This window comes from Entelurus aequoreus, linkage group LG07, assembly GCF_033978785.1.
Source record: "Entelurus aequoreus isolate RoL-2023_Sb linkage group LG07, RoL_Eaeq_v1.1, whole genome shotgun sequence".
Lineage (NCBI taxonomy): Eukaryota > Metazoa > Chordata > Actinopteri > Syngnathiformes > Syngnathidae > Entelurus > Entelurus aequoreus.
Genome location: NC_084737.1, coordinates 17,508,054 through 17,521,187, shown reverse-complemented (window position 1 = coordinate 17,521,187; position 13,134 = coordinate 17,508,054). Strand labels below are relative to the sequence as shown.

The following is a 13,134-nucleotide window of genomic DNA, read 5'->3' as shown; positions in this document are numbered from 1 at the left end:
AAATTTGGGAATTTCTGTATAAGCGGGAATTTTAAAAAAATGATTAGGAGCATGAATGTCCTGAATGAGCTGAATTACTTGGTGTTGGAATCATTTAAATCGGTCAAGAAATGTTGAAGGAGTAACAGTTTTTTAATTGAGAAATGGTATTATGGAATTTCGGAAAAAACGGGAATTTTTCGGGAATTTTTCAAGTTCTTAAACCAACTTGGTTTATTGTCCTGACTAAGAGGAATGTTTTGACAGTGGAACGGTTCAAATAGGTTGAAAATGTGAAAGGAGTCATCACACTAAAAAAAAGATTGGAAATAAGGTTAGAAAAAAACAGGTATTCCTGGAAATTTTTTGAACGTGGAAAAATTGTTTGAATTTCCAGGATTAATTGAATGTGTTTAAGGTGGAATGGTTTGAATCGGTTGAAAAATGTGGGAATTGTACAACTCGGAAAAATGTCCCATTCATTTCAATGGGAAAATCCTGGAAATGTGGGAATTTCGGGAAAAGCGGGATTTAAAAAAAAATTATTAGGAGCATGAATGTCCTGAATGAGCTGAATTGGTTGGTGTTGGAATCATTTAAATCGGTCAAGAAATGTTGAAGGAGTAACAGTTTTTTAATTGAGAAATGGTATTACGGAATTTCGGAAAAAACGGGAATTTTTCAAGTTCTTAAACCAACTTATTTTTTTGTCCTGACTAAGAGAAATGTTTTGACAGTGGAATGGTTTGAATCGGTTGAAAAATGTGGGAATTGTGCAACTCGGAAACATGCCCCATTTTTTTCAATGTGAACTTCCTGGAAATTTGGGAATTTCTGAATAAGCGGGAATTTTTAAAAAATGATTAGGAGCATGAATGTCCTGAATGAGCTGAATTACTTGGTGTTGGAATCATTTAAATCGGTCAAGAAATGTTGAAGGAGTAACAGTTTTTTAATTGAGAAATGGTATTATGGAATTTCGGAAAAAACGGGAATTTATCGGGAATTTTTCAAGTTCTTAAACCAACTTGGTTTATTGTCCTGACTAAGAGGAATGTTTTGACAGTGGAACGGTTCAAATAGGTTGAAAAATGTGAAAGGAGTCATCACACTAAAAAAAGATTGGAAATAAGGTTAAAAAAAAAAACAGGAATTCCTGGAAATTTTTTGAACGTGGAAAAATGGTTGTTTGAATTTCCAGGATGAATTGAATGTGTTGAAGGTGGAATGGTTTCAATCGGTTGAAAAATGTGGGAATTGTGGACGTTTGAAAAATGGACAATGCATTTTGAATGGGGAAAATGTCCCTAAAAACTGGGAATTCTAGGAAATCCGGGAATTTTTTTTTTGAATTATTGAAGGAGAGGAAATAATTTCTGAACAGGCTGAATTTTTTGAAGTTGGAACGGTTTGAATCGAAAGAAATATGTGGGAGTTGTGGAACATTGAAAAAGGTCCCCTTCTTTTCAATGGGAATTTCAAGAAAATTTTGGAATTTCGGGAAAAGCGGGAATTTTTTTGAAAATCCTAAAACATTTGAATGTTCTGAATAAGTTTAAATGTTGATGCAGTAACATTTTTTTATTGAGAAATGGTATTACGGAATTCCTGGAATTTCGGGAAAACCTGGAATTTTTCCAGTTCAGAAAGCAACTTGTTTTTTTGTCCCGAGTAAGAGGAATGATTTGACAGTGGAAAGGTTGAAGTGGGTTGATAAATGTGGGAGGAGTAGTCAACAGAAAAAATGGTGAAAAAAGGAAAGAAAGAAAAAAATTCCAGGAATTCCTGGAATTTTTTGGAACTGGAATGTAGAAGGTAGAATGGTTTGATACGGTTAAAAAATTTGGAAATGGTGGAAGTTTGAAAAGCCAAGCGAAGCAGTAAACAACCAGTGTGACACCCACACACACCCTCGCTCACAGGTGTACGTGCTTACCTGAAATACCTCATTATGCACACACCCACCTGTACCCATGGGACACTTAAGACACGCCCACTTCTCCTTGATACCCCTAATTATGTCTCCTATAACGATGATAAGAGTGTTAATTGAGATTATTTATGATATAAACAGTAGGTACCCTTATGGTAAATTAAATGTTTCTATTACGGATCGACCCATTTTCGGCCCAGTTGATTATTGTCACCGATATCTGGCATTTTGACGTATATCGGTATCATTTTTTTTGTTTCATTTCTTTATTTTTCTAGCTACATTAGTAGGTACAATATATACACATATGATACCAGTATTTAGTAATAAATATTTTTTACTACAACATAACTACATCAGTAGGTACAATATATACGAGTATGATACCAGTATTTAGTAATAAATATTTTTTTACTACAACATAACTACATAAGTAGGTACAATATATACACATATGATACCAGTATTTAGTAATACATACCTTTTACTACACCATAACTACATCAGTAAGTACAATTTATACATGTATGATACCAGTATTAAGTAATACATATTTTTTACTACAACATAGCTACATCAGTAAGTACAATTTATACACGTATAATATCAGTATTGAATAATAAATATTTTTTTACTACAACATAACTACATCAGTAGGTACAATATATAGTATTTAGTAATACTTTTTTTTTTTTACTACAACATAACTATATCAGTAGATACAATATATAAACATATGATACCAGTATTTAGTAATAAATATATTTTTACTACAACATAATTACATCAGTATGTACAATATTTACACATATGATACCAGTATTTAGTAATACATATTTTTTTACTGCAACATAACTACATAAGTAGGTACAATATATACACTTATCATACTAGTATTTAGTAATAATATATATTTTTTTACTACAACTACATCAGTAGGTACAATATATACACATATGATACCAGTATTTAGTAATACATGTTTCTTACTACAACATAACTACATCAGTAGGTACAATATACACACATAAGATACCAGTATTTAGTAATAAATATATTTTTACTACAACATAACTACATCAGTATGTACAATATATACACATATGATACCAGTATTTAGTAATAATGTATTTTTTTTTACTACAACTACATCAGTACATACAATATATACACATATGATACCAGTATTTAGTAATAAATATATTTTTTACTACAAAATAACTACATCAGTAGGTACAATATATACACATATGATACCAGTATTTAGTAATAAATATTTTTTACTACAACATAACTACATCAGTAAGTACAATTTATACACGTATGATACTAGTATTTAGTAATAAATATTTTTTTACTACATCATAACTACATCAGTAGGTAGAATATATACACATATGATACCAGTATTTAGTAATAAATATTTTTTTACTGCAACATAACTACATCAGTAGGTACAATATATACACATATGACACCAGTATTAAGTAATACATATCTTTTACTACAACATAACTACATCAGTAAGTACAATGTATACACGTATAATATCAGTATTGAGTAATAAATATTTTTTTACTACAACATAACTACATCAGTACGTACAATATATACACATATGATACCAGTTTTTAGTACTAAATTTTTTTTCACTACAACATAACTACATCAGTAGGTACAATATATACAGGTATGATACCAGTATTTAGTAATACATATTTTTTACTACAACATAGCTACATCAGTAAGTAGAATTTATACACGTATAATATCAGTATTGAATAATAAATATTTTTTTACTACAACATAACTACATAAGTAGGTACAATATATAGTATTTAGTAATACTTTTTTTTTTTACTACAACATAACTATATCACTAGATACAATATATAAACATATGATACCAGTATTTAGTAATAAATATATTTTTACTACAACATAATTACATCAGTATGTACAATATTTACACATATGATACCAGTATTTAGTAATAAATATTTTTTACTGCAACATAACTACATAAGTAGGTACAATATATACACTTATCATACTAGTATTTAGTAATAATATATATTTTTTTACTACAACTACATCAGTAGGTACAATATATACACATATGATACCAGTATTTAGTAATACATATTTCTTACTACAACATAACTACATCAGTAGGTACAATATACACACATAAGATACCAGTATTTAGTAATAAATATATTTTTACTACAACATAACTACATCAGTATGTACAATATATACACATATGATACCAGTATTTAGTAATAATATATATTTTTTTACTACAACTACATCAGTACATACAATATATACACATATGATACCAGTATTTAGTAATAAATATATTTTTTACTACAAAATAACTACATCAGTAGGTACAATATATACACATATGATACCAGTATTTAGTAATAAATATTTTTTACTACAACATAACTACATCAGTAGGTACAATTTATACACGTATGATACTAGTATTTAGTAATAAATATTTTTTTACTACATCATAACTACATCAGTAGGTAGAATATATACACATATGATACCAGTATTTAATAATACTTATCTTTTACTACACCATAACTACATCAGTAAGTACAATTTATACATGTATGATACCAGTATTAAGTAATACATATTTTTTACTACAACATAGCTACATCAGTAAGTACAATTTATACACGTATAATATCAGTATTCGAATAATAAATATTTTTTTACTACAACATAACTACATAAGTAGGTACAATGTATAGTATTTAGTAATACATATTTTTTTTACTACAACATAACTATATCAGTAGATACAATATATACACATATGATACCAGTATTTAGTAATAAATATTTTTTTACTACAACATAACTACATAAGTAGGTACAATATATATACGTATGATACCAGTATTTAGTAATAAATATATTTTTACTACAACATAATTACATCAGTATGTACAATATTTACACATATGATACCAGTATTTAGTAATAAATATTTTTTTACTGCAACATAACTACATAAGTAGGTACAATATATACACTTATCATACTAGTATTGAGTAATAATGTTTTTGTTTTTTTACTACAACTACATCAGTAGGTACAATATATACACATATGATACCAGTATTTAGTAATAATATTTTTTTTACTACAACTACATCAGTAGGTATAATATATACACATATGATACCAGTATTTAGTAATAAATATTTCTTACTACAACATAACTTATCAGTAGGTACAATATATACACGTATGTATCAGTATTTAGTAATAAATATTTTTTTACTACAACATAACTACAACAGTAGGTACAATATATACACGTATGATACCAGTATTTAGTAATAAATATTTTTTTACTGCAACAAAACTACATAAGTAGGTACAATATATACACTTATGATACCAGTATTTAGTAATAATATTTTTTTTTTTACTACAACTACATCAGTACGTACAATATATACACATATGATACCAGTATTTAGTAATACATTTATTTTTACTACAACATAACTACATCAGTAGGTACAATATATACACATATGATACCAGTATTTAGTAATAAATATTTTTTTACTACAACTACATCAATAGGTACAATACATACACATTTTTCTACTACAACATAACTACATCAGTAGGTACAATATATACACATATGATACCAGTATTTAGTAATAAATATTTTTTTACTACAACTACATCAATAGGTACAATACATACACATTTTTCTACTACAACATAACTACATCAGTAGGTACAATATATACACATATGATATCAGTATTTAGTAATAAATATTTTTTACTACAACATAACTACATCAGTAGATACAATATATACACGTATGATACCAGTATTTAGTAATACATATTTTTTTACTACAACTACATCAGTTTCTGGCGTCTTCCTGGTCCTGTGTTGTTTGTTTTCACTTCTGCAGCGATGGAGTCGCTCAACCAGCCTCCGTTTGCCACACTGGCAGTGTGGGCTCATTAAATGAGCGCCACGAGTTTCATGATCAATCAAATAAAACGACAGAGATGGACAGACGTGAAGACGACAGAAATTATATCTCTTTTTGTAAATATCTTGACAGATATGAGTATGAGTATGAATGTAAGTCAAGAAGAGCAGGCAGCAGCTCACACATTCTCATACTTTCTGTGACATCCAGGAAGAAATGATGTCGGCCATCTTGAAAAATGTCTAGACTATAATCTCCGTGAAGGAGCCTAGAATTGTTTTTATTTAAATGTTGACAATCTTTCAGGAGGAAACCTTACAATGTAAATCCATAAAGTGTTATACAAGTGTATAAAATGGAGTAGATGAGTTATTGTGTCATATTTTCACCAATTTTATTTAGAAATAAAATGTTGATGCTCCTCTTAGACACACGTAACAAAGGTGTTTGATGTTTTTTAATGATAAATTAAACACAACATCAAACATTATGTCACTACTGGTCCCACCTTTTCTACAAAATCATGTAAATAAACAACTTAAAATCTTGTCCAGATGTTTACTGACATATAATATTCATCTTGAATTACTTTTACTGCACATGAATATCACCTACAAATATCGCTTATCGGCGTAATCGACGACTAATAGTCGGTATCAGTATCGGCCCTGAAAAAATTTGGTCGATCTCTACTTTATTCACCTTGCATTAGTATAAAAGTAAACATTTGGCCTCTTCAACGGTAATATTGTACTTTTAAGAGAACATTGCTACAAAGTGTACCTATAAGGTGTAATTAGAGAATTTGTTGCAGCTCCTGGAACTTTGTTTGTGTATTCAAAGTTCCAGGGACTCCATGCGATACGAATTTGATCAATTTGTATTCAAGTATTTACACCCGTTAAACGATTAATCGAAGCCACAGAGGATAAATCAAAGTGTTTTCCTATTTGATTGACTCGATGAATGGTAAGTGCCGTCAAGTCAGTCGACAGGAAGTGATGTAACCCTGACGGGGTAACAGGATTTTTTAAAATTTTATTCATTACATTTTTTTATTGAACAACAAATATATATCCACAATGTACATAAAAGTCAAGGCACTTTCAACATATTCAACAATTTACACATAAGGTTGAGCAAATTACGACTTTAACAAAAGATTTTGAGGAAAGAAAATAAAAGCAAATAATAAAAATAGAGTATTAAAAATAGTAAAAAGAAACAATATGATAAAATACAAAATTCAAACAGACAAAAAGGGCTAATTAAGTCAATTTGTTCAATAATGATATTAATTTAAGGGCTTTTGTACTTTTAATAATTTTCCAAGATTGAATTGATCATTTTAATCCATTAAGCCAATTAGAAAATGTAGGTTTCACTTTCAGAAATCGACATTTATGACGAAAAAATGTTGCTTGGAGCATAATTATGTTGACAAACATTTCTATATTACTATCATTTATAAATATACCAAATCTGATCTGTTCTATAGCACAAAACCCAAAAGCAGTGAAGTTGGCACGTTGTGTAAATGGTAAATAAAAACAGAATACAATGATTTGCAAATCCTTTTCTACCTATATTCCATTGAATAGACTGCAAAGACAAGATATTTAATGTTAGAACTGGGAAACTTTGTTATTTTTTGCAAATATTAGCTCATTTGGAATTTGATGCCTGCAACATGTTTCAAAAAAGCTGGCACAAGTGGCAAAAAAGACTGGGAAAGTTGAGGAATGCTCGTCAAACACTTATTTGGAACATCCCACAGGTGAACAGGCTAATTGGGAACAGGTGGGTGCCATGATTGGGTATAAAAGCAGCTTCCATGAAATGCTCAGTCATTCACAAATAAGGACGGGGCGAGGGTGGCCACTTTGTCAACAAATGCCTGAGCAAATTGTCCAACAGTTTAAGAACAACATTTCTCAACGAGCTATTGCAAGGAATTTAGGGATTTCACCATCTAAGGTCAGTAATATCATCAAAAGATTCAGAGATTTTGGAGATATTACTGCACGTAAGTGGCTTAGCCTGTGACCTTGGATCCCTCAGGCGGTACGGCATCAAAAACCGACATCAGTTTGTAAAGGATATCACCACATGGGCTCAGGAACACTTCAGAAAATCACTGTCAGTAACTACAGTTGGTCGTTACATCTGTAAGTGCAAGTTAAAACTCTCCTATGCAATGCGAAAGCCATTTATCAACAACACCCACAAACGGCGCCTGCTTCGCTGGGCCCGAGCTCATCTAAGTTGGACTGATACAAAGTGGAAAAGTGTTCTGTGGTCTGACGAGTCCACATTTGAAATTGTTTTTGGAAACTGTGGACGTCGTGTCCTCCGGACCAAAGAGGAAAAGAACCATCCGGATTGTTATAGGCGCAAAGTTGAAAAGCCAGCATCTGTGATGGTATGGGGGTGTATTAGTGCCCAAGGCGTTGGTAACTTACACATCTATGAAGGCACCATTAATGCTGAAAAGTACATACAGGCTTTGGAGCAACATTTGTTGCCATCCAAGCAACGTTATCATGGACGCCCCTGCTTATTTCAGCAAGACAATGCCAAGCCACGTGTTACATCAACGTGGCTTCATAGTAAAAGAGTGCGCGTACTAGACTGGCCTGCCTGTAGTCCAGACCTGTCTCCCATTGAAAATGTGTGGCGCATTATGAAGCCTAAAATACCACAACGGAGACCCCCGGACTGTTGAACAACTTAAGCTGTACAACAAGCAAGAATGGGAAAGAATTCCACCTGAAAAGCTTAAAAAATGTGTCTCCTCAGATCCCAAACGTTTACTGAGTGTTGTTAAAAGGAAAGGCCATGTAACACAGTGGTAAAAATGCCCCTGTGACAACTTTTTTGCAATGTGTTGCTGCCATTGAATTCTAAGTTAACAATTTACCCCCCAAAAATTATGTTTTTCAGTGTGAACATTAAATATCTTGTCTTTGCAGTCTATTCAATTGAATATAAGTTGAAAAGGATTTGAAAATCATTGAATTCTGTTTTTATTTACAAATTACACAACGTGCCAATTTCACTGGTTTTGGATTTTGTAGATGAGCTCTGGCGGCGTTTCTGGGTGTTGTTGATAAATGGCGTTCGCTTTTGCATAGTAGAGTTTTAACTTGCACTTACAGATGTAGCGACCAACTGTAGTTACTGACAGTGTTTTTTTGAAGTGTTCCTGAGCCCTTGTGGTGATATCCTTTACACACTGATGTCGCTTTTTGATGCAGTACCGCCTGAGGGATCGAAAGTCACAGTGATTTCTCCAGATTCTCTGAACCTATTGATGATATTACGGACCGTAGATGGTAAAATCCCTAAATTCCTTGCAATAGCTGGTTGAGAAATGTTGTTCTTAAACTGTTGGAAAATTTGCTCACGCATTTGTTGACAAAGTGGTGACCCTCGCCCAGTCCTTGTTTGTGAATGACTGAGCATTTCATGGAAGCTGCTTTTATACCCAATCATGGCACCCACCTGTTCCCAATTAGCCTGTTCACCTGTGGGATGTTCCAAATAAGTGTTTGATGAGCATTCCTCAACTTTCTCAGTCTTTTTTGCTCGCTTGTGCCAGCTTTTTTGAAACATGTTGCAGTCATAAAATTCCAAATGAGCTAATAATTGCAAAAATGAACAAAGTTTACCAGTTTGAACGTTAAATATATTGTCTTTGCAGTCTATTCAATTGAATATAAGTTGAAAATGATTTGCAAATCATTGTATTTTGGATTTTGTAGATGAGCTCTGGCCCAGCGAATCCGGCGGCGTTTCTGGGTGTTGTTGATAAAATGGCGTTCGCTTTTGCATAGTAGAGTTTTAACTTGCACTTACAGATGTAGCGTCCAACTGTAGTTACTGACAGTGTTTTTTTGAAGTGTTCCTGAGCCCGTATGGTGATATCCTTTACACACTGATGTCGCTTTTTGATGCAGTACCGCCTGAGGGATCGAAAGTCACAGTGATTTCTCCAGATTCTCTGAACCTATTGATGATATTACAGACCGTAGATGGTAAAATCCCTAAATTCCTTGCAATAGCTGGTTGAGAAATGTTGTTCTTAAACTGTTGGAAAATTTGCTCACGCATTTGTTGACAAAGTGGTGACCCTTGCCCAGTCCTTGTTTGTGAATGACTGAGCATTTCATGGAAGCTGCTTTTATACCCAATCATGGCACCCACCTGTTCCCAATTAGCATGTTCACCTGTGGGATGTTCCAAATAAGTGTTTGACGAGAGCATTCCTCAACTTTCTCAGTCTTTTTTGCTCGCTTGTGCCAGCTTTTTTGAAACATGTTGCAGTCATCAAATTCCAAATGAGCTAATAATTGCAAAAATGAACAAAGTTTACCAGTTTGAACGTTAAATATATTGTCTTTGCAGTCTATTCAATTGAATATAAGTTGAAAATGATTTGCAAATCATTGTGTTTTGGATTTTGTAGATGAGCTCTGGCCCAGCGAATCCGGCGGCGTTTCTGGGTGTTGTTGATAAAATGGCGTTCGCTTTTGCATAGTAGAGTGTTAACTTGCACTTACAGATGTAGCGACCAACTGTAGTTACTGACAGTGGTTTTCTGCCAACTTCACTGGCTTTGGGGTTTGTAAGTGTGTTGAAGATCTCCGCTAAGCTAAGCTAAGGTGTTTGTGTGCTGGCAGGTCCTGGAGAAGAACATGCGGCTGGAATGCAAGTGTCACGGCGTGTCGGGCTCCTGCACCACCAAAACCTGCTGGACCACCCTTCCCAAGTTCCGCCAGCTGGGCTACATTCTCAAGGAGAAATACGCCCAGGCGCTGCACGTGGAGGCGGTCAAAGCCAGCCGCAACAAGCGGCCCAAGTTCCTGAAGATCAAGAAGCCCTACTCGTACCGGAAGCCCTCCGACACGGACCTGGTGTACACGGACAAGTCGCCCAACTACTGCGAGGCGGACGCCGTGACGGGCAGCCTGGGCACGCAGGGGCGCGCCTGCAACAAGACGGCGGCGCAACACGCCGGCGCCTGCGACCTGATGTGCTGCGGCCGCGGCTACAACACGCACCAGTACTCCCGCGTCTGGCAGTGCAACTGCAAGTTCTTGTGGTGCTGCTCCGTCAGGTGCAACACCTGCAGCGAGAGGACCGAGGTGTACACGTGCAAGTGACCGTGTTTGAGTGGACCCCCCGGCTGCACGCCGAGCTTCCACCGGGCGTCGGACGCCGGCGCACGGGGGACATGTGGAATATTTAATAACTGTCGACTAGAGAATGGAGGACATTGGTATTAATTTATTTGACAAGAACTACTGATGTGGGGTCAACAAAGAACTCAATGTTGGGAGGGTTAGTTTGTTCAAGGGATGAGTTTTTTTTTCTTATTAACTTTTGACCCGCTTGCTGTACGTCTTCCTCACGTTTTGCTGCTAGTCCCGATTGTTTAGCGTCACAAACACTGGCACATGTTCCACTTCATAGAGTATATTTTGTAAGAGCCTATTTTTGTATGGATGTCTTATTTATATATGTTGCTTAATATTCCACCTTCAAGGGGACCTGCGCCTCTCTGGGATGCTATTTGTTATCCACAATCCTCATGCAAGACAAGAACGCACAGGTTTTTATTTTTTATTTTGTATTTTTTTGCATTCTAAATCGTAAATAAACAGGAGCAAAAGTCAGCTAACAATGGAGCCAATAGGAAACGTCTATTTTTGAGCCTGAATATAAGGAGGAGGATCTACACGTTTTAGAAGCAGACAAACACTAAGCGTCATGTAGCACTATGGCTAAATGCGAAAAAAACATTATAAAACAATCACTTACTGTACGATGTCCGCTCTCACTTCCAATGCAATAAATCCACAATGTGTTATAAAAGGGTACATGACACTACTGGTCCCACCTTTACTATAATAATGTTAAAAGAACAACTTAAAGTCTTATAAAATATTCACACAAACACTAATTGTCATGTAGCAGTATTGCTAAGTGCTAGGCAAGGTATACAAACATAATAAAACAATCACTTACTGTACAATCTCTGCGCTCACAGGGATAAAGACTGATGAGATGTTTATATCGTCCCCTTTACATCAACAATTCATCATGTAGCAGTATTGCTAAGTGGTAAACAAGATATACAAACATAATAAAACAATCACTTACTGTACAATGTCTGCTCTCACTGGGATAAAGACTGATGGGATGTTTTATATCTTCCCCTTTACATCAACAAGTCATCATAGCCTCACAAAGGGTTAAAAAAAAGGTGTTTTTTTCGTGTCTTTCTGGCCATCTTAAGTTGTATGTCCAAGTTGACCAACTTGGTTTTTCTTTATTTGCATACTAAATCGTAAATAAACAGGAGCAAAAGTCAGCTAACAATGGAGTCAATAGGAAACTTCTATTTTTGAGCCTGAATATAAGGAGGAGGATCTACAAGTTTTAGAAGCAGACAAACACTAAAGATTAAAGTACCAATGATTGTCACACACACACTAGATGTGGTGAAATTTGTCCTCTGCATTTGTCCCATCCCCTTGGGGAGCAGTGGGCAGCAGCGGCGTCGCGCCTGGGAATCATTTTGGTGATTTAACCCCCAACTCCAACCCTATGTTTATGAGTGCCAAGCAGGGAGGTTATGGGTCTCATTTTTATAGTCTTTGGTATGACTCGGCTGGGATTTGAACTCCAAGCGTCATGTAGCACTATTGCTAAGTGCGAAAAAACATTATAAAACAATCACTTACTGTACGATGTCCGCTCTCGCTTCCAATGCAATAAATCCACAAAGTGTTATAAAAGGGTATAACATGGAGTAGATGAGTTACTGTGTCATATTTTGACCAATTTTATTCATAAATAAAATGTCGATGCTCCTCTTAGACACACGTAATTAAGGTGTTTGATGTTTTTTGATAAATTAAAGGCAACATCAAACATTAGGTCACTACTGGTTCCACCTTTACTATAATAATGTTAAAAGAACAACTTAAAGTCTTATAAAATATTCACACAAACACTAATTGTCATGTAGCAGTATTGCTAAGTGCTAAGCAAGATATACAAACATAATAAAACAATCACTTACTGTACAATGTCTGCGCTCACAGGGATAAAGACTGATGAGATGTTTAAATCTTCCCCTATACATCAACAATTCATCATGTAGCAGTATTGCTAAGTGGTAAACAAGATATACAAACATAATAAAACAATCACTTAC

At 34.2% G+C, this 13,134-nt stretch overlaps 1 protein-coding gene across 1 annotated transcript in view; it reads left to right on the top strand.

The window, feature by feature from the left end:
• LOC133653462 (protein Wnt-7a-like) overlaps window positions 1-12,212 on the top strand; it is a 263,307-nt gene extending 251,095 nt beyond the window's left edge. The window contains exon 4 of the mRNA XM_062052753.1: window positions 10,592-12,212. Within this exon, the coding sequence (XP_061908737.1) occupies window positions 10,592-11,074 (483 nt within the window). The 3' untranslated portion in view covers window positions 11,075-12,212. The remainder of the gene's footprint in view (window positions 1-10,591) is intronic.
• Window positions 12,213-13,134: the final 922 nt, after the last annotated feature.